Raw genomic sequence first — 21,444 nt, forward strand, 5'->3', positions numbered from 1 at the left:
TGTGGGTAACTATAAAATTTGTTTTCTTTCCTAAATGTTATTAAAATATATGACTGTTTAAAGCAAAATAATGTAACATGGTACGGTGGATTTTATAAGGTATGTAGTTGAAATGACAACAGTAGGACAAAGAATAAAAAGTTCAGGGACTTCCCTGGTGATCCAGTGGTTGAGACTCCATGCTTCCCCTATGGGGTGTGGGCTCGATCCCTGGTTGGGGAACTAAGATCGTCATGCCCCATAGTGTGGCAAAAAAAAAAAGAATGAGGAGTGCAAATGAAATGATATTGTTACAGGTTCTTATATTTTACATGAAGTGGTATGATATTAATTCTAGTGTAAACTATATTAAAGATGCATATTTAATCCCTGGAGCAACCTCTAACAAGATGCATAGAGGTATAGCTGAAGAGTCAACAGAATTCAAATATACCAGAAAAAATTAATCAACCCCCCCAAAAGAAAGCAGGAAAGGAGAAATAGTTAATTTTTTAAAATGTGGCAAATAGAAATCAACAAAACAGTAAACATAAATCCAAACAAATTAATAATTACGTCAATATAAATTGATTACATATTTCAGTGAAAAGCCCCAAGACTGCCACACTGGAGAAAAAATGTGAAACCCAAACTACATGCTATCTGCCAGAAATGTATATTAAATGTAATCACAGATAGGTTCAAGGGGAAAAGGTAGAACAAGATATACTTGTGCACACAGTAAGCACAAGCAAACTAGAGTGACTCTACTAATATTAGATAAAACAGATGTCAAGACAAGAGACAGAGGAACAGGGATATCGTCTCGGTGCTTTGTGACCGCCTGGAGGGGTGGGAGGGAGGGAGACGCAAGAGGGAAGAGATATGGGAACATATGTATATGTATAACTGATTCTCTTTGTTATAAAGCAGAAACTAACACACCATTGTAAAGCAATTATACTCCAATAAAGATGTTAAAAAAAAAAAAAAAGACAAGCGACAGAAATGTTTCATAATAGAAGGGTCAATTCATTGGGAAGAAACAATCATAAATGTGCGTATGCTATAATAACAGCTTCAAAATACATGATGCAAAAACTGAATGAACTAAAGGTAGAAATAGACAAATCCACAATCGCAGTTTTCATGTATCTCCTACTTCATACATATTCTGCTGTTCGAAAAATGAGATTTAAGATTAGCCTAGATATTTTCAGATAATTTCTAAAGTTTTTTGAGAGGAGAAAAATCCTTCCATCTATGAACTAATACATAAAATCCAAGTCCGGAGGTCCACCACCCGCTCCCGCCCCAATCGCTCGCGCCTGCGCTTGCGCATTCCTCTCAGCCCGTTGGGGCGAGGACCAGGCCCTCCCTACCGGGACTACATTTCCCACAAGCCTCTGCACCTAGTTTCCTTCCGGCTTCCTTTCTGGTGTCGGCTCGGAGAGGTGAGTTGGTCTTGTGCATTGAGGAAATGGGCGCGGGGGCGGCGCGGGGGCGGCACGGGCCTCTGTGTGCACTCGGCTGAAGTGACTGTGTAGTTTGTGACGCTGACTGGACACTGGGCACCCTGGTGCGTCTTCTGTCCTCCTGCTTCAGGGCCGCACAGATGCAGCGGCCCAGAATGGCTCCGAGTTAGATTTTATGAACCTCACAGTGAAGGCCCCTATCAAAAAGACGCAGAACAACAGCTCTCAGAACCACAGCTTAACCAGAGCTCCCTCCCAAGGCAGCTTTTGAGAACTCCGAGACGTATTCCAGCCCTGGTCTTTGTACTCTGGCCATTCTCACCCAGAAGGGTCAGCTTCTCCCCAGGCTCCTTCTTACTTCCATCGAGTTATGTGTGTGGTGGATGGCGGGAGCAAATGTGGTAGCGGGGGTGTGTCCTTAATCTGGACAGGCTGAGCTCCGAAAAAGGCGCAATGTGTCCAGATTCCCGTCTCCGTCCCCCAACCTGCTGATCTTTAGGAATGGAGTCAGAAAGGGGAAAATAATTATGTATATACAATTATATATGTGTGTGTGTATATATATATGTATATGATTATATATATGTTTATGTTTCCTCTTTGTTCCATGAAATGTAATTTTTATTTTTTTCTAGACGTGGGGACGTTTGCTTCTCCTGTGAAAGAGTGAAAAATCAGGTCGGACTGAAAAAAGATAAAGCGGCCCTGCCATTAATCTGGATGGGAGAGGATAGACAGATAAAGCAAGCTGCAGAGTTAATAGAAAACATTATTTCTGCCCAGGTCATGCAGCAGTTGTAAAATGCCATAAAGACTCCCTTTTTGAGAGCTTATAGCTTTCTTACCAGTGTTGCACCAGACCTGCCTTGCTGATTTTATTTTATCACTGGGGATACCCAGTTACTAAATTACCCTCACTTCACTTTCTAGCACTTAATCTCCAATTAATCCCTGCCGCTCCTATTCTCACCTCAGAAACAGCAGTCACTGAAGTATGGTTCCCCACTTCTTAAGAATCCTTCAGCTGGAATTCAGCTCTTTACAAAAGAGCTTTTCTTATCCCTCTCCTCCATCACATTCCAGCCATTCCTGTAGAATTTCCTCCCTCTCTTGAGTCAATAAATCTTATTTTGTTGGACTGTACAGGATTGTTACAGGTAGTCTTTAGTTGGTTAGGCTTTAACACCGGAATATCCTATCCATTGGCATGGTACTTTGTTCTTCCTTCCCAATGAATGGTGGAGAGGATGAGGGTAGAGTCCCCCCCACCTCCACCAAGGGTATCCTCTCCTCTCCAGTGGCTATTCAGATGAACATTTGGCAGTCATTTAATTCCACCTGTGAGCTGCTGCTTTCTAATAATTTGAATGGTCTGCAGGTAAACCTCATGCAGGGAGGCTAACTGTAGAGCTTTATTTTAGGCTGTGATTTATTATGATTTATTTATTACAGTTTAGTTGGAATCATACACTAGGTGTTTTGATCTTTTCCACTGCCCTGAGGTCAAAAGCAGGGAAAGATAGGAGATGGTTTGATTGGTGACAGGGTCTTATGCTTTTGAAGCTTTTAGGAGTGGTAAGGTGATAGATTTTTAACAGAGAACTCTGTGTTAACAAGACAAGGGGTTACTAGTGGGAGGGAAGGGAAACATCAGTAGAAATTTGAAAATTGGTTTGAGGTTTTTGACGGCATGAGTTTGTTTCAGGCCACATATTTATGTGGTCTTATGACAGGCAGTTTAGTATAGTTGCAATATGGGTTATGGAGCCAAATTATCAGGGTGCTAATCCTAATCCTTCACCCTTAGAGCTGGGTGAAGTTGGGGCAATTTATTTCATCTCTTTGTGCCACAGTTCCTTCATCTGTAAAAGGAGGATAATAATAGAACCTACTGTGTAGGGTTGCTAAGAATAGGTGAATTAATATATGTAAGGTCCTCAGATAATGCTTGATACATAAGTGCTCAGTAGATTTAGTTGATATTATTAAAGTGTGATCCATGTTTTTCCTCATCACCCAGATCCAAAAATTATGAGGATTTTGCCATGTATGCTTCATCCATCCACATACCCTCCCTTTGTAAATTGTTGTTAATCAAGAGGAATTGCCTATCAGTCTGAAGCTCTGAAATTTATTAGCATTCTCAGGAAGAGCGGGGCTGAGAAACTCAAACTTTTTGTGGAAGAAAAAAGAAAGCTCAGAAGAGAATTTTCTTTAATAACTGTGGGAAGAAGTATGTAGTATTCTTCATCTTCAGTGATATAGCTGATGTTTATTAAATGTTTATTTGCTACTTTAGTGTGTTATTATATGTAGTGTCTTATTTAATACTCATAACAATGCTTTGGGATAGAATCTATAGTTATCACCATTTCATATGGGAGGAATCTAAGGCTGAAAAGTTAGGTAACATATCCAAGGTAACACACTTAATAACTGTCAGAGCTGAGATTTATATCTTGGAAGTTTGACAGAAAAGCCTATGTTAGTAATTACAACAGTATACCAAATCTCATCATCACATCTACTTGAACAAATCCTTCCCACCTTACTCAGTAATCCATCATGAGGGGGGTGATATTAAGCTGATGACAGCAAGCACTGTCAAGTTATGTCCAGATTATAGCTGTGAGGTCTCTGTAAAAGGAGGATTTCATACAGTAAGATTTATGCCTTACAATTTTTATTTTAATGATGTTACATGCAAGGTTAGAAAAATAGGACAAGAAGATCTAATAGCAGTTGGAGGGCTTCATAGGCATCTTAGCCCAAAGGATTAGTTCAGAAGCAAAAGAAACCCATTTGTCGGGACGCTGTGAAAGGAAGCAGCCATGAGACTGCCATCAGTGCCTAAAAGATATCAGAGACTTTGTCATCCTTTTCTAGGTAGTACTCTAACATATGGGTAAATTAAATCATGGAGATGGTTCATGATTAAATCATGAATTAGACGCTGAAGTAAAGAAGAAAAGCCACTCAGGAAAAACGACAGCTGTTTTTAGAGTATCCTGAACTTTTTTCTTCAACAGAAGACTGGAAGAAAACTTGAGTTGGGAAAGTCTTTCCCTTCCTCGGAGTATTTGCATACTTTAGGGTCACACTGTGTTTAATATGGTGGTAAGTGTTGTGGGCTACCACTGTAAACATTTTAACTGGTCCTTCTAGGCACATGTGATTTTTTTTTTTCTGTCAAAATAGTTTAAGGCCACACATGCTGGGATTTTTTGTATTTAACATATTGGCTTTACCCATTTCATCAAAGTTAGGGCAACATCATCACTTTTTACTCTTTGCATGGTTTTCAGTGGTATAGATGCACTACAGTTTTTTTGTGGTTTTTTTTTTTTATTTATTTTTTTATTTTTGCCGTGTTGGGTCTTCTGTTCTGTGCAAGGGCTTTCTCTAGTTGCGGCAAGCGGGGGCCGCTCTTCATGGCGGTGAGCGGGCCTCTCACTGTCGTGGCCTCTCCTGTTGCGGAGCACAGGCTCCAGACGCGCAGCCTCAGTAGTTGTGGCTCACGGGCCTAGTTGCTCCGCGGCATGTGGGATCCTCCCAGACCAGGGCTCAAACCCGTGTCCCCTGCATTGGCAGGCAGACTCTCAACCACTGCACCACCAGGTTAGCCCCCTGGCAGGAGTTCTTTAGACCCAACCAAGTTGTCATTTACTTGCCACGCAGTCTTAATTTGGATGTTTGGTGGTCGTCTGGGTGGATCTTTTCAAGTCCAAAGAGATAGAGCAATAGGAGAATGAGAAAGACTGAGGGGGAAAGCCTTGGCCTCAGTGTGCTTCTTCACGGCCAGAGAACTGGTCTTTGCCAGATCCTGCAGGCGACGTCAGCTGCCACTTAACGGGCTACTCGAATCTACATGGCTCAGGATAAGTCCCAGCCACCCTTCAGAGGGGAGCCATAGCCCAATAGGTGGATCGAGATTATGGCCTTTGAGGCCCCACATTGGGTGCCAGAAAAGATGTTGCAGGAAAGAGAGTGGGGTGCGAGAGGATGGTCACATCCCAAGTCATGTCTGAGTCCCTGGGATGGCCGCCAAGTGTGTGTTCTTGGCTTTGTGCAGGCAAGAATTCAAGAGCAAGACATAGTAAAGTGAAAGATTTATTCAGGGAGATACACACTTCATAGACAGAGTGTTGGCCATCTTGGAAGGCAAGAGGCCGCACTACAGTTTATTTAATCATTCCCCAGTTTAATTTTCAGCTTTTATTTATTATAAACCAAATCTGTTCACATATCTCTGCAAACATCTCTATGTACATGTGCAAATAATTCCTTTAGTCCCAGAAGTGGAGTTTCTGGTTTACAGCGTTATGGGGTTTAAATGCTGTTTCACACAGTTCTAAATTTGGACCAACCTAGTGTGCTGTGACCTTGCTAATATCATCAGTCTTTAGATCTTTTGGCTCTCCCAATCCAGTCGCTGTAAAGAGGTATTTTTTGGTTGCTTTAACACATTTCGTTAATTAGTAGTGAGGTCTAGTATCTTTTGAAAGGTTATTTCTATTTTTTAGTGAATTGCCCTTGCTCAGGTTTCTCTCAGTGAAGTAGAAATTCTACCCTTCAGAGGCAAAAACCAAAGTTGAAAGATGACTTTTTAGTTAGAGAAATGTGGACTCAAAGCACTGCCACTTAATAACTGCATCTGGGCAAATGATCTGACCCCTGAGCATCAGTTTTCTGAACTATGGAAAGGAGAGAGGAACTACTTTGCAGAACAATGCTGAGTGATGTACCTAAAGCAGCCATCACATGAAATTTCTCAATGAATGTTTGTTGTTGACTAACTGCAACAATCATGAATCCTCTACTGAAAGAGGGGGTGGGAAAGGACGTCATGGTATGAGAGGTTCTGATTGGGAAACAGAGTACTGAGTTGTCCGGGCTGGGGAAAGACCAGTGCAGCTTTACGTTGTCAGGAGCTGCCAGGCCCGATCTGTGTGGTTTTCAGTCTTTGTGTTTAGGAGGTTCAGGCAGGATCCTGGGGCTCATAGGAGGCTCTGTGTGGATGTTGTGGCCCTTTCTCAGCCCTGAAAAAATTGTACTGGAGAGGGGAGATGCTGCTTAGGACAGGTCTGAGGAATCCAGTGTCAGGACCAGATCCACACTGCCAGATGGGGAACTGGATAGAAATCCTCCCGCTAAAGTATCTGGGCTCTGCACAAAGGTCATCATTGTTTAGCTGAGTTTTATCAGGGCTTGGATTTCTTCAGACTCCCTATACTCTCCTCCAGTTGGGGATGAGAGCAATGTGGGTATAGCGGTGAGGAGTAGTTTGGAAGCAGGAATGGAAGAGAAAAAAAAGCTCATACTAACATAAGTCATTTTGGGAGCTCTGAGGCACATCTGGTTTCATGGCTGCTTTTTCTTCTTCCAGATCTGGTTTATCTGGACTCTAGTTCTCCAACAGAGAAATCTTGAAAAGGACTGACCGGTTCTTGCAGTTGGAAACAATGGCCCATGTAAGTTGGTGTTTCTTCTTCATTTTTGAAATATTGCCAATTTCTAGGCCATGTTTCAGGGTAAGGAATATTATCCTGAAACTTCCTATTTAACAGAATTCCATCCAAGAACCCACTCTAGTTCCTCTCATTCCTGTCAGAGTTAGGGACAAATAGCCCAGTGTCCCCTATGTGCCCCCTTCCCTTTTTTCCACTAATGTGGACCATCTCCTATCTACAGAATCTTCTGTCAAGAACCATCAAGGAGCAAAAGTGAAATGCCTTGAGAAGAATGTGGGTATTCTCTGCAGAATGTCCCCCCATTAACATTTTTGATTTTAGCTTTTGATTTTAATACCTAAACTTCAGAGAAAGCATATTTCTCTGAATTACAGTGATTTGGGGCCTAGTTTTATATGGGAAAAATTTACATCCCCAATACACAATTTGACATCTTTTAAAAGTTTTTTTTAACTTTGTATTGCTGTATAATGTACATAGAGAATAGTACACAAATCAGAAGTGTGCAGCTGAATGAATTTTCATAAATTGAGTATATCTATGCTATCAGCACTCAGGTCAAGAAAGAGAATATTACTAGCATTCACATGTCCCCCTTTCAGTCACTTTCTACCTACCCAGTCCAAATGTAACCAAATGTAATCCTGACTTTGAACACCATACAATAATGTTGCCTATTTTTAGAACTCTATGTAAGTGAAATTGTATAGTTCAATGTAACTTTTTTTAAAACAGAAAACAATGTGTAGGAAGTCTTGCTATATTCCAAATACAATTGCTGGATCATCAGAACCATCTGCAGATGTTTTGAAATGCATGCAGATATCATTAAAGGGGATGTGTATAAGTGGTACTGCTGGTGATAAGGGAGGCCTCAGAGCATCATACAGAGTGTGAGCCAGGCCTGCCATTATGTTCTCCTTGGAATTGCATTTGCAAAGTGCACTTCACATGTAGCCCCTGTTTTTGTCATTTTGTAAAATGAGTTCCTAAGAAGTTGGAAAAGTATTGAAGAAACTTGTAGAGAAAGAAGCAAAGCAAGTGAGAAAAAAAAATTTGGTAAGAGACAGTGAAAGTACTAAAGCCAGAGATATCATGTGTGCACTGACCCACGTGTACTCTAATTCTGTCCTGGGGGAAATGTGTGAAGCTAGTTGGAGGGTTGGAGTTGATATATAATGCAGTATAATTCTTTGCTTTAAAATGATGGGAAAATAGGCACCCACCCAAAATGGTGGGAAAATAGTGTTAGAATGTCTTGATTTTCAAGAATGGACTATTAATATTAAATGGGAGATCCCTGTTTTGAACACTCCTTGATGATCTTGTGGTTTGATGAAATACAGAATTTGGTCTTATTTGACTGCTTATAGGGAAAACTCCAAACTTCTCCACAGACCTGAATTTTTTAAGTACATAAGATGAGATTTAGTATTGGCTGGTCTTAGTCCTTGTATGCGTTGAGATCTTATGGTATGTAAGGCTTTTAGGATTGGGTGGATTAGGTAGGGATATGATTGCAGCCTTGTATTGTGAGGCCTAAAAGTTCATATGCTGCCTTGATATCTTATCAGACCTAACCAAGAGTTCCGTGCTCTCCCCAGATGTGACCCCCATGCAATGGAAACGACTCTTTACCTGGCTAGTTTCCCTATCAGCTAGACCAGCTAAACCCCTCTTAGTCCTCAACCTAATAGGTTTCACCTCCTTGCCAGCCCACAGAATTATTCAAACAAGCTCATCACATCCTCCTGCATTGGCCAGGGACCCCTCATCCTCTTTTTACTATAAAGCCTGCCTCCCACAGATCCTGCATTTTCACCCTATTCCTGAGTGCAACCCCTGTGTGGCCCTGCATGACGTGTGGTGTCTTCCTCTGCCGGGCTGTGAGTATATGTGACTAATAACCTGCTGTCAGTCTCATCTGTCAGGTGTCGGATATTCAGTCATCTCATACCATTTAGGGTGAGGGATCTCTCCTTCAGCAATGGGGTGAGTAGGAGGTGATTGGAACAGAACTGCAAACAGAGAGGAAGAATGCGTCTCTCCACTGAGAGAAGGATACTAGGAGCAGAGTCCATCGTGTAGTTTTACAGGATGCGCTGGTTTAGAGCAGGGTTTCTCAACCTTGGAACTACACTTGACCTTTGAACAACGCAGGGATTAGGGACGCTGATCCTTTGTGCAGTTGAAAATCTGGCCCTCTGTATATGCCATTCCTCCATATCTGGAATTCCTCATTATATGCAGTTCTGCATCCACAGATTCAACCAACCGAGAATTGCATAATACTGTAGTGTTTACTATTGAAAAAAATATACGTATAACTGGTACCATGCAGTTCAAATCTGTGTTGTTCAAGTTTCAACTGTATTAATATTTTGAGCCAGAGAATATTTTATTGTGGGGGATTGTCCTCTGCATTGTAGGGTGTTTAACAGTATCCCTGGCCTCTACCAGTTAGACACTTCTAACACTCACACCCCTTCACCCTAGTTGTGCCTATCAAAATTGTCTCCAGACATGGCCAGATGTCTTCTGGGAAGTAAAATCACTCCTCATTGAAAACCACTGGTCCAGGGTGATACCTTTACCATTCGGTATCCTCTAACTCAGGAATGAGGAAAGATGTTCAGTGAGGGATGATGGATGATAAATAGTAAGAAAATCATCCACATGCATAAGTAATACATAAAGTAGAATGTGAGAGTTGAGGAAGATTTTTGAGACTGTGTTGAATCCAGACATCTAAAGAGAGAGGAAAAAAAGATTGGATTTAATACATTTGAAATGTGGACTGCCATGTAGCAAATTTTCTAAAATTTACTAAAGAATTGGTCATAACAGGGAAGATGCTTATAATAAAATGTGACTTTATGGTGAACTTGAGTCTATTTTCTTAGCGATTTCATAGTACATTTCATTTTTATCAATGTTTTTTCATGATCAGTAAAGGGGAAAGAAGGTAGAAGACCTCATATTTCTTAAGAATTTGTGGTGGAGATACAGCTTGCAGAGGGTTTGTGTGCACAGTTTCATTTAACTGGAACTTCTTTTGGTTATTTTATTCCTTTCCAGGTATTTCTGGGGAAAATTTAATCTCATCTGCACTCACAGGACTGTTCAGGACATGTAGCACTATGCTTCAGTGATACTAATTTTCTTACTGTCCTTACACATGTCATAAATTTGCTTGCTGTGTGCTCCCTCCCTCTCTGCAATGCAATCATTGATCTCTCTTTCCATTTAAAAAATATTTCATTTATTTTCACAAGTTATCCATGAGTTTTATTTTTTCAGGGTTCAGTGACATTCAGAGATGTGGCCATAGACTTCTCACAGGAAGAATGGGAATTCCTGGACTCAGCTCAGAGGGACTTATATAGGGATGTCATGTGGGAGAATTATAGCAACTTCATCTCACTAGGTAAGGCTATTTATCCCCAATTATACTGGCTTTCTCTTCTATCAATATCGGGACTATGTTTTGAGAAACTAGATAAAATTTTTCTCTCTGTTCCAAAGGAATGGTCCAAGCTTTGTTAGGTTGGAAGTAGGCCCCTCCTTTTAACACTTCATCACTCTCAGGTTCAGCAGGCTAGGTCCATCAGACTTTCTTCAGGCTCTGTTGTTTCCATGTTTCCTTAGTATTCAAGGGGCTGGGTTTGAATTCTGGGTTTTTTACGACAGACGCATTCTCCAAGAAACCAGGCTCGGAATTGATGTAGATGCTTAACCCTCCTTTATAATCCACCTGCAAAGAGAATACCTAGACTCAGGGATTCTGAGTCTCTTTAAAAATCAGAGGAGCCTGTAGAACTTACATAGTATGAGGTGGATCCACAAAATTCATCTAAAACTCAAGTAAGTGCATTCTGTTTCCTATAACAGACATATTCAGTTCTACTTGCTTTGTGGTAGAAAGTTAAAGTCTAAGAACTTTGCATTCAACATTAAATGAATATCTTAGTAAGAATCTGAGGATGTCTGAGGAAGCTTCTTATTCTCTCAGCAAATTGATAACAATAAAAGTCAATAGCTAGTATACACACATATTATGTGTATATATACATATAACTGCATATACTTACATACTATTCTGAGCATTGTATGTTATTAATTAATCCTCGCAAAAACTCTATGAGAAATATGCTATTATTATCCTTATTTCAGATGAGAAAATTTAGGCACAAAATGTTAATAATTTGCAGAGGTAACATAGCAACAAAGGCAGGATATGAACCCATGCAGTCTGGATCCATATTCTGTGTTTTCAACTATTACAAAAGACTGCCTCTCAACAGAGCTTGTATGAGGTATGAGTTTAAATTGTTTTAAGGCCTCTTCTTACCCATCTGGTGTCTATTCCTTGTGGTCCTGAGGTTACCCTAGTATGAGTGTTCTTCAACTCCCTAGCATTTCTTTGCTCTTAGGCTTTATAAAGTACCATTTTGATCTATCGTTTATTATAAATTTAACCAAATCTGAACCTAAGGACTTTGGGGCTTATAATTTCATGTCACATTATCTTTTAAGCAGGACCTTCCATTTCTAAACCAGATGTGATTACCTTATTGGATGAAGGGAAGGAGCCCTGGATGGTTGTAAGGGAAGGGACAAGAAGACATCACCCTGGTGAGTGAGGGCTTAGCAGGCATGGGGAAGTCATTACTGTAGGTAATAGCCAAGTATGTTAGGGTAGAGACATACCCTCGAGATGTTACACATCTCTCTTCAAAAGCCCATAGCCTGTGGAGAAAAGACCTGAGACCTAGGAAGCAAATTAAAATCTTTAACCTTTGGGCTAGCAAAGGAACTTCCTACTGGCCTCGATTACAACTCTCTGTTTCTTGTCTCATGTTTCTCTCCCACTTGAAAGAGAGAAACTGTTCTCAGTAGAAGGAAAAAAATGATAATAAATATGAGTTAAAATCAACAAAATAGAAAAAGAAAAAAGTGAAAATTAATAAAGCTTAGAGTTGATTTCTTGAAAAGATCAACAAAATTGATAAACACCAACTTGACTAATCAAGAAAGAAAGAGAGACAATGTAAATTACTAACACCAGGAATGAAAGAGAGGTTTTCACTTCACATTTTTACAACCATTAAAAAAATAAGAGAGGCTTCCCTGGTGGCACAGTGGTTGAGAGTCTGCCTGCCGATGCAGGGGACACAGGTTCGTGCCCCGGTCCTGGAAGATCCCACATGCCGCGGAGCTGCTGCACCTGTGAGCCATGGCCGCTGAGCCTGTGCATCTGGACCCTGTGCTCTGCAGTGGGAGAGGCCACAACAGTGAGAGGCCCGCGTACCGCAAAAAAAAAAAAAGAGAATACCATGAATAACTTTATGTCAGTAAATTTGACAACTTCAATGAAATGGAAAAATTCCTTGAAAAATATAGCTTACCAGACCTGACACAAGAGAAAAAAGAAAATATGAATAACTTCATATTTGCTAAAATAATTGAATCCATTATCAGAAGTCTTTCCAGAAAGAAAATGCTAGGCTCAGATGGTTTCACTGGTGAATTCTATTAAATATTTAAGGAAGAAATATTACAGTATTACACAAATTCCTTCAGAAAAAGAAAGAACTCCTTCCAATTCATTTTATGAGACTACTATAACTCTTTTACTAAGTTCATGAAGGATATAAGTCTATAATTTTTTTCCCTTTGGTAATTTCTATCCTTTGTGAATGTAGATGTAAAATGCTTAAAAAATATCAGGAAATTAAATCCAGCAATATATAAAAATGATGACCAAGTAGGGTTTATCCCAGGAAAACCCTATCTTGGTTTAACATTAAAAAATTAATCAGTGTAATTTAACATATTAACAGAAATGTGAGAAACCATGTGATCATCTCCATAGATGTAAAAATAGCATATGACAAAATTCAACATCCATTCATAATAAAAATTCTCAGGAAACTGAGGGGAGCTTCCTCAATCTGATAAGGGACATCTGCTGAAAAAATACTACATCATAAACTTCATCATACTTGATTGAAGAGTTTCCCCCAAGATTGTGAGCAAGGCAAGGATGCCCAGTCTCCCCAGTTCTACTTAACATTGTATTGAAGGTTCTAGCGTTGCAATAAGGCAAGAAAAAGAGATAAGAGATATTGTAAAGATCAGAAAGGAAGAAGTAAAACTATTTGGAGATGGCATAATTATATACTTAGAAAATTATAAGGAATCAAAATAACAGCTACTCAAAGCAATACTTGAAGATCACAGTAAGATCACAGGATACAAGGTTGAGCTACAAAAATCAATTGTGTTATTATAAACTAAGAGTGAAAAAAATTAGAAAATTAAAGTCAATTAAGAAAAATTAAAGTCAAGTCAATTTACAGTAGTGTCAAAAAAACAAAATACTAAGGAATAAATTTGACAAAATGTGTAAAACCTCTATAATAAAAATGATGGAACATTGCTAAGAGAAATAAAAGAAGACCTAGTGAATAGAAAGATACCATTTTGGGGATGGGGACTCGGTATTGTAAAAATGTCTATTGTATAGATTCAACACAATTCCAGTCATAATCCTAGGAACTTTTGTTGTAGACATTAACAAGCTGATTCTAAAATTTATATGGAAAAGCAGTGGACTTAGCATGTCTAAAACAATCTTGAAAAAGGAAGAGCATATTATAGAACTTAGACTACATGACTTCAAGATACTTCAAGATATATTATAAAACTCTAATAATCAAGACATTATGGTGTTGGCTAAGGATCAACAAACAGAACAGAGACCCTAGATGTAAACCTCACATGCGCTTAAAGGGTCATTTATTTATTGACAAAGGCATCAAAGCATTCTAGTGGAGAAAGGAAAGTCTTTTCAACAACTGATGCTGGAATAGCTGGAAAAAAAATCTTGAACTCTGTCTCATTCCAAAATTAATTTGAGATGTATTTTAAACATAAATATAAAAAATAAACATTAAAAAATCTTAAAAGCCAAATATAAAAGCTAAGTATAAAAAATAAAATGAAAATTTAAGAACTAAGTATACATTTTATATATAAGAAATATAAAGCTTTTAGAGGAAAACATAGGGGAATGACTTGGTAGTAGGCAAAGGTTTCTTAGGAGAAAGCAATAACCATAAAAATTAAAAATTGATGTCACAATTTATCCAAATTAAAAACTTTGTCTCATCAAAATATACTAATAAAAAAATGAATAGGTGAGTCAGAGACTGAGAGAAAACGGTAGTAAAACAAAGGACCAGTATCCAGCCTCTACACTACAACTCAACAGTATAATGATGAACAACCCAATTAAAAAATGGGTAAAAGGTACATCCATACCATGGAATAATACTCACCAACAAAAAGGAATACATCATTAATACACACAACGACTTGGATGAACCTCAAGGAAATTATGCTGAGTGAGAAAAACCAATCACAAAAGGTTATATACTGTATGACTAATTGTCTAATATTTATGAAATAATAAAATTACAGAGATGGGAAATGGATTAGTGGTTGCCAGGGGTTAGGAACATAGGGAGGGGAGGAGATGGTTGGGCTATAAAGGAATAACACAAGGGAGTCTTGTGGTTATGATATAGTTGAGTATGTTCATTGTGGTAGTGGTTATGCAAGGCTATACATGTGATAAAATTGCATAGAACTATATACATACACATACATGATGGCATGTATAACTGGTGAAATCTAAGTAAGCCCTATGGATTATACCAAGGGTAATTTCTTGGTTTGAATATTGTACTATAGTTTGTAAGATGTTAACATTGAAAGGGGCTGGGTGAAGCCTGCATGAGACTTTCCTGTACATTTCTTTGCAACCTCCTGTGAATCTACAGTTATTTCAAAATAAAAAGTAAATAAAAATGTCCTGTTGGGGGTGATAGGTAAAAGATTTGACAAAGAGAGGAGCTACTCTTTTTTCTTGATCAATGACTACAATTCATCTATATCTAAATCTGTATTAGGCAGCTCAGGCTGCCATAACAAAATACCATGGACTGAGTGACTTAGACAACAGAAATGTATTTTCTCCTAATTCTGGTCACTAGAACTCTGAGATTGGCATTTTGGGGCCTGATGAGGGCTCTCTTCCTGGCTTGCAGATGGCCCTGTTCTCACACTGTCCTCACATGGTGAAGAGAGAGAGCACAATCTCTCTCTTCCTCCTGTAAGACCACCAGTCCTATCCTATCCTATTCTACCCACCAGTCCTGTGAATTAGGACTCCACCCTTATTACTTCACTTAACCTTAATTACCTCCTAAAAGCACTTTCTCCAAATACAGTCACATTGGGTGTCAGGGCTTAAATGTATAATTTTGGAGGGACACAATTTGGTCCATAGCAATATCTATATGGGATCCAGTTTCTTTCCAGTCTAACTAATATATATATATTTGCTTGCCTAAAAATATGTTCGTTCATTTATTCGGCAAATACTTGTGTGCCCAGTCTGAAACAAGCACTGTCCTAGACACCAGTAGGACAATCGTGAGCAAGAGTGGTAGTTTCCAGCAGTCTTGCTGTTTACATTTTAATAGGAGAAAGGACATTAACTAAACAAGTAAATGAATAAACAATATTATATACTGACAAGTGTTATTACTAAGAAAAGTGAGAAGAAGAGGGATAGAAATTGGCAGGTGTAAACAGGTTTGTTTTAGGGTTGTTGGGGCTTTTTGAGGAGGTGATATTCGAGTGGAAACATGAAAAAAGAGCTCAAACCATATGAATATCTAAAGCAAGAAGCAAGAGCAGTCCTAATGGAACAGTAAATGCAGAGGTCTTGGGTCGGAGGAAAAAAGGCTTTGATGTTTGAGGAACAGCAAGAAGACCAGGATGATTACTCAAAAGGTAAGTGAAAAGTAGAGTAACAAGATGAAGTCAGAAAGTTAGGCAAGGGCTAAATCTTGTAAACGTTTGTATGTCATAGGGGAAGGCATGTGACTTTTATTTTTATTTTTTGCCCTGTTGCACCGCTTGCCAGATCTCAGTTCCCCAACCAGGGATTGAACCCGGGCCACAGCAGTGAAAGCCTGAAATCCTAACCCCTAGGCCACCAGGGAACTCCTGGCATGTGATTTTTAAGTGTGATAGGCATTGGAGGTTTCTGAGCAGGGGAATGACATGAGCTGAATTATTTTATAATTATCACTCTATGGAGAATAGATCGAATGGGGGCAAGATGGAGAGTAGGAAGACCAATTAGGAGGCTATTTCATTTGTCCCAGTGGAATATGGTAGTGGTTTTTAATTAATTAATTTATTTATATTTATGGCTGCATTGGGTCTTTGTTGTTGCATGTGGGCTTTCTCTAGTTGCAGCAAGTGGGGGCTACTCCTTGTTGCGGTGCACAGGCTTCTCATTGCAGTGGCCTCTCCTGTTGTGGAGCATGGGCTCCAGGCACGGGGGCTTCAGTAGTTGTGGCACGAGTTCTCAGTAGATGTGGCTCGTAGGCTTTAGAGCGCAGGCTCAGTAGTTGTGGCCCATGGGATTAGTTGCTCCGTGGCATGTGGGATCTTCCCAGACCAGGGCTCGAACCCGTGTCCCCTGCATTGGCAGGTGGATTCTTAACCACTGTGCCACCAGGGAAGTCCCTGATAGTGATTTGAATGGTACTGGTGGGATGACAGATATTAGGTTCATGGTGGGTTTGTCCAGAAGATACTGGGCTGCTCCTCTGTCTGGATCCTCTCCTCTTCTCACTGGTACTCCCTAACAACCTATACAAGGCTGCCCCCACAAGTGGATGTCCTCTTTACCCAGATTGGACGCCCCACACAGCCTCCTCCCCCCTATGTAGATAAGGAGCATCTTTGTCTTTTAATTGGTATATTTTATCCATCTACATTTAAGTAATTTTCTTATATATTTGGGCTTAAATCTGCTGTCTTCCTAGTTTTTTCTGTTTGTTCAACATGTCCTTTCTTCCTTTTTTCCATCTCCTGCCTATTTTTGGATTAATCATGTATTTTTCTTTTTTTTTTTTTTTGCGGTATGCGGGCCTCTCACTGTTGTGGCCTCTCCCATTGCGGAGCACAGGCTCCGGATGCGCCGGCTCAGCGGCCATGGCTCACGGGCCCAGCCGCTGCGCGGCATGTGGGATCTTCCCGGACCGGGGCATGAACCCGTGTCCCCTGCATCAGCAGGCGGACTCTCAACCACTGCGCCACCAGGGAAGCCCTGTTAAAGCTATTTGTTAAAATATTTTTTTTTTTTAATCTTTAGGCTCTGTGGTCTGGCAAAGGGATTTTTTTTTAAATTTATTATTTTTTTTGGCTGCTCTGTGCGGCTTGCAGGATCTTAGTTCCCCAACCAGGGATTGAACCTGTACCCTTGGCAGTGAAAGCATGGAGTCCTAACCACTGGACTGCCAGGGAATTCCCATAAAGCTATCTGTTAAATTTTTAATTTTACTTATTGTAATTTTAAGTTATAAAAATTCTATTTGGATATTTTTAATGAATTCTACTTCTGGTTAAATTCTCCATCTTATATATGTTTTCTTGGAATTTTTGAAAAATATTCATTTGGTTGTGTGGGGCCTTAGTTGCGGCAGGTGGGCTCCTAAGTTGTGGCTTGTGGGCTCCTTAGTTGCAGCATGTGGGCTCCTTAGTTGCGGCAGGTGGGCTCCTTAGTTGCGGCAGGCAGGCTCCTTAGTTGCAGCTCCAGGGCTCCTTACTTGCGGCTCCCCAGCTCCTTAGTTGTGGCACGTGGGCTCCTTAGTTGTGGCTCACCAGCTCATTAGTTGTGGCACACGGGCTCCTCAGTTTGGCATGTGAACTCTTAGTTGTGGCATGCATGTGGGATCTAGTTCCCTGGCTGGGGATTGAACCCAGGCCCCCTGCATTGGGAGTGCGGAGTCTTAGCCACTGTGCCACCAGGGAAGCCCCTGTGTTTTTGGAATATTAATCACAGTTTTGTAATAGCTTGGGCCTGTTTCTGTTGTCTGCTTAACCTCTTGGTGTTTTAGTCATTTTTCTCCAGTCTTTTATACCTGATTATTTATAGTCAAATTCTGGACATTGTGTTTGAAAATTTTTAGAGGCTCTGAAAGTTTCTGAACAATATGTTGTCTTTCTTCAGAGATGATTTTATTTGCCTCTGGTAGGCATACAGAGCATGGGCTGATGAACTTCATCCACTTAAGAATAGTCTGTTTACTGCCTGTTTGTAGCTCTTCTGGGGTCTCAGCTGAAAGTCTGGGATGATTATTAGGAAACTTCCTCTTTAGAGGGATCTGGACTCCAATTTCTGTCTCCCTAGCACTTTGAGACTGCCAAAATCTCTACTTGGACCTTTAGCCTTTTAGAAGTTACTTTCTGCTTAATTTCATGGCCTTGATAGATGCTCAGTTTGAGAGTCAGCAAATACCTCAGGGGAAATTCCATGCAGAGTGTTGGCTGAATTCAGCATGTTTGCTTTCTCTCCAGGATGTTGGCTGTCCAGTCCTGGCTGCTTTGGTTGTTCATTAGTATCATCAAACAATTATTTTAATTAACCATTTCAGTTGTCTTGGGTGGGTTAGTCTAAAACTAGCTTCTCTGTCATAGTCAGAAACAGAAGTCTCCTTTCCCACCTCTTCTTATAGTATTTCTATATTTTAGAGTAAATAACATGTAAATTATGTTCTGTAACCCTAATCCTCACATTATTAACACATTTTGTTAAAATTAGTCATAGAGTTAAAAAGTTTCAATACTCATACCAATTGTTATGACATAGTTTTGATTTTCCTTCTTTCCAGATCTCTCTTTTCTTAATTTATTCTTTACTGAATTCCTCAAGAAAGGCAGATGGGTCCTAATGAAATTTACATATCTTCTAATTTACTTTATTCAAGTACATAATATTGTTATCAACAATGTTTTTTATCATTTTATTTTGAATTATTGAATTTTATTTTATTTTTTTTAAACAGTAGGTTCTTATTAGTCATCCATTTTATACACATCAGTGTATACATGTCAATCCCAATCTCCCAATTCATCACACCACCACCACCACCACCCCCCGCCACTTCCCCCCTTCGTGTCCATACGTTTGTTCTCTACATTTCTCTCAATTTCTGCCCTTCAAACCAGTTCATCTGTACCATTTTTCTAGGTTCCACATATATGTGTTAATATGCGGTATTTGATTTTCTGTTTCTGACTTACTCCACTCTATGACAGTCTCTAGATCCATCCACGTCTCAACAGATGACCCAATTTTGTTCCTTTTTATGGCTGAGTAATATTCCATTGTATATATGTACCACATCTTCTTTATCCATTTGTCTGTCGATGAGCATTTAGGTTGCTTCCATGACCTGGCTATTGTATGTAGTGCTGCAATGAACATTGGGGTGCATATGTCTTTTTGAATTATGGTTTTCTCTGGGTATATGCCCAGTAGTGGGATTGCTGGATCATATGGTAATTCTATTTTTAGTTTTTTAAAGAACCTCCATACTGTTCTCCATAGTGGCTGTATCAATTTACATTCCCACCAACAGTGCAAGAGGGTTCCCTTTCTCCACACCCTCTCCAGCATTTGTTGTATGTAGATTTTCTGACTATGCCCATTCCAACTGGTGTGAGGTGATACCTCATTGTAGTTTTGATTTGCATTTCTCTAATAATTAGTGATGTTGAGCAGCTTTTCATGTGTCTCTTGGCCATCTGTATGTCTTCTTTGGAGAAATGTCTATTTAGGTCTTATGCCGAGTTTTGGATTGGGTTGTTTGTTTTTTTATTTTTGAGCTGCATGAGCTGTTTATATATTTTGGAGATTAATCGTTTGTCCATTGATTCATTTGCAAATATCTTCTCCCATTTTGAGGGTTGTCTTTTCATCTTGTTTATTGTTTCCTTTGCTGTGCAAAAGCTTTGAAGTTTCATTAGGTCCCATTTGTTTATTTTTGTATTTATTTCCATTACTCTAGGAGGTGGATCAAAAAAAATCTTGTTGTGAGTGTTCTTCCTGTGTTTTCCTCCAAGAGTTTTATAGTGTCCGATCTTAGATTTAGGTCTATAATCCATTTTGAGTTTATTTTTGTGTATGGTGTTAGGGAGTGTTCTAATTTCATTCTTTTAAATGTACCTGTCCAGTTTTACCAGCACCACTTATTGAAGAGACTGTCTTTTCTCCATTGTATATCCTTGTCTCCTTTGTATATCTTTGCCCCCTTTGTCATAGATTAGTTGACCATAGGTGCGTGAGTTTATCTCTGTGCTTTCTATCATGTTCCATTGATCTGTATTTCTGTTTTTGTGCTAGTACCATATTGTTTTGATTACTCTAGCTTTGTAGTATAGTCTGAAGTCAGGGAGTCTGATTCCTCCAGCTCTGTTTTTTTCCCTCAAGACTGCTTTTGCTATTCAGGGTCTTTTGTGTCTCCATGCAAATTTAAAGATTTTTTTGTTCTAGTTCCACAAAAATGCCATTGGTAATTTGTTAGGGATTGCTTTGAATCTGTAGATTGCTTTGGGTAGTATAGTCATTTTCACAATGTTCATTCTTCCAATCCAAGAACATGGTATATCTCTCCATCTGTTGGTATCATCTTTAATTTCTTTCATCAGTGTCTTATAGTTTTCTGCATGCAGGTCTTTTGTCTCCCTCAGTAGGTTTATTCCTAGGCAGTTTATTCTTTTTGTTGCAGTGGTAAATGGGACTGTTTCCTTCATTTCTCTTTCAGACTTTTCATCATTAGTGTATAGGAATGCAAGAGATTTCTGTGCATTAATTTTGTATCCTGCAACTTTACCAGATTCATTGATTAGCTCTAGTAGTTTTCTGGTAGCATCTTTAGGATTCTCTATGTATAGTATCATGTCATCTGCAAAGAGTGAGAGTTTTACTTCTTCTTTTCCAATTTGTATTCCTTTTATTTCTTTTTCTTCTCTGATTGCCGTGGGTAGGACTTCCAAAACTATGTTGAATAATAGTGGTGAGAGTGGACATTTTTGTCTTGTTCCTGATCTTAGAGGAAATGCTTTCAGTTTTTCCCCATGGAGAATGAGGTTTGCTGTGGGTTTGTCGTATATGGCCTTTATTATGTTGAGGTAGGTTCCCTCTATACCCACTTTCTGGAGAGTTTTTATCATAAGTGGGTGTTGAATTTTGTCAAAAGCATTTTCTGCATCTGTTGAGATGATCATATGGTTTTCGTTCTTCAATTTGTTAATATGGTGTATCACATTGATTGATTTGCATATACTGAAGAATTCTTGCATCCCTGGGATAAATCCCACTTGATCATGGCATATGGTCCTTTTAATGTGCTGTTGGATTCTGTTTGCTAGTATTTTGTTGAGGATTTTTGCATCTATGTCCATCAGTGATATTGGTCTGTAACTTCCTTTTTTTGTAGTATCTTTGTCTGGCTTTGGATTCAGGGTGATGGTGGCCTCATAGAATGAGTTTGGGAGTGTTCCTTCCTCTGCAATTTTTTGGAAGAGTTTGAAAAGGATGGGTGTTAGCTCTTTTCTAAATGTTTGATAGGATTCACCTGTGAAGCCAT

General features: G+C 39.4%; 1 protein-coding gene across 3 annotated transcripts in view; it reads left to right on the forward strand.

Moving 5' to 3' along the window:
• Positions 1–1,406: 1,406 nt before the first annotated feature.
• Positions 1,407–21,444, forward strand: part of LOC112392252 (zinc finger protein 14 homolog) — a 38,190-nt gene continuing 18,152 nt past the window's right edge. The window contains exons 1-5 of one of the 3 annotated variants that reach the window (XM_024733883.1): positions 1,407–1,433; positions 2,090–2,132; positions 6,841–6,925; positions 10,226–10,352; positions 11,462–11,560. In XM_024733883.1, the coding sequence (XP_024589651.1) occupies positions 6,917–6,925; positions 10,226–10,352; positions 11,462–11,560 (235 nt within the window). In that variant the 5' untranslated portion in view covers positions 1,407–1,433; positions 2,090–2,132; positions 6,841–6,916. Of the gene's footprint in view, positions 1,434–2,089; positions 2,133–6,840; positions 6,926–8,718; positions 8,812–10,225; positions 10,353–11,461; positions 11,561–21,444 lie in introns of those variants that run through there. The other 2 variants (XM_024733884.1, XM_024733882.1) reach the window with 2 other exon arrangements.

This window comes from Neophocaena asiaeorientalis, unplaced genomic scaffold, assembly GCF_003031525.2.
Source record: "Neophocaena asiaeorientalis asiaeorientalis breed wild unplaced genomic scaffold, Neophocaena_asiaeorientalis_V1.1 scaffold280, whole genome shotgun sequence".
In the NCBI taxonomy this organism is placed as follows: Eukaryota; Metazoa; Chordata; class Mammalia; order Artiodactyla; family Phocoenidae; genus Neophocaena; species Neophocaena asiaeorientalis.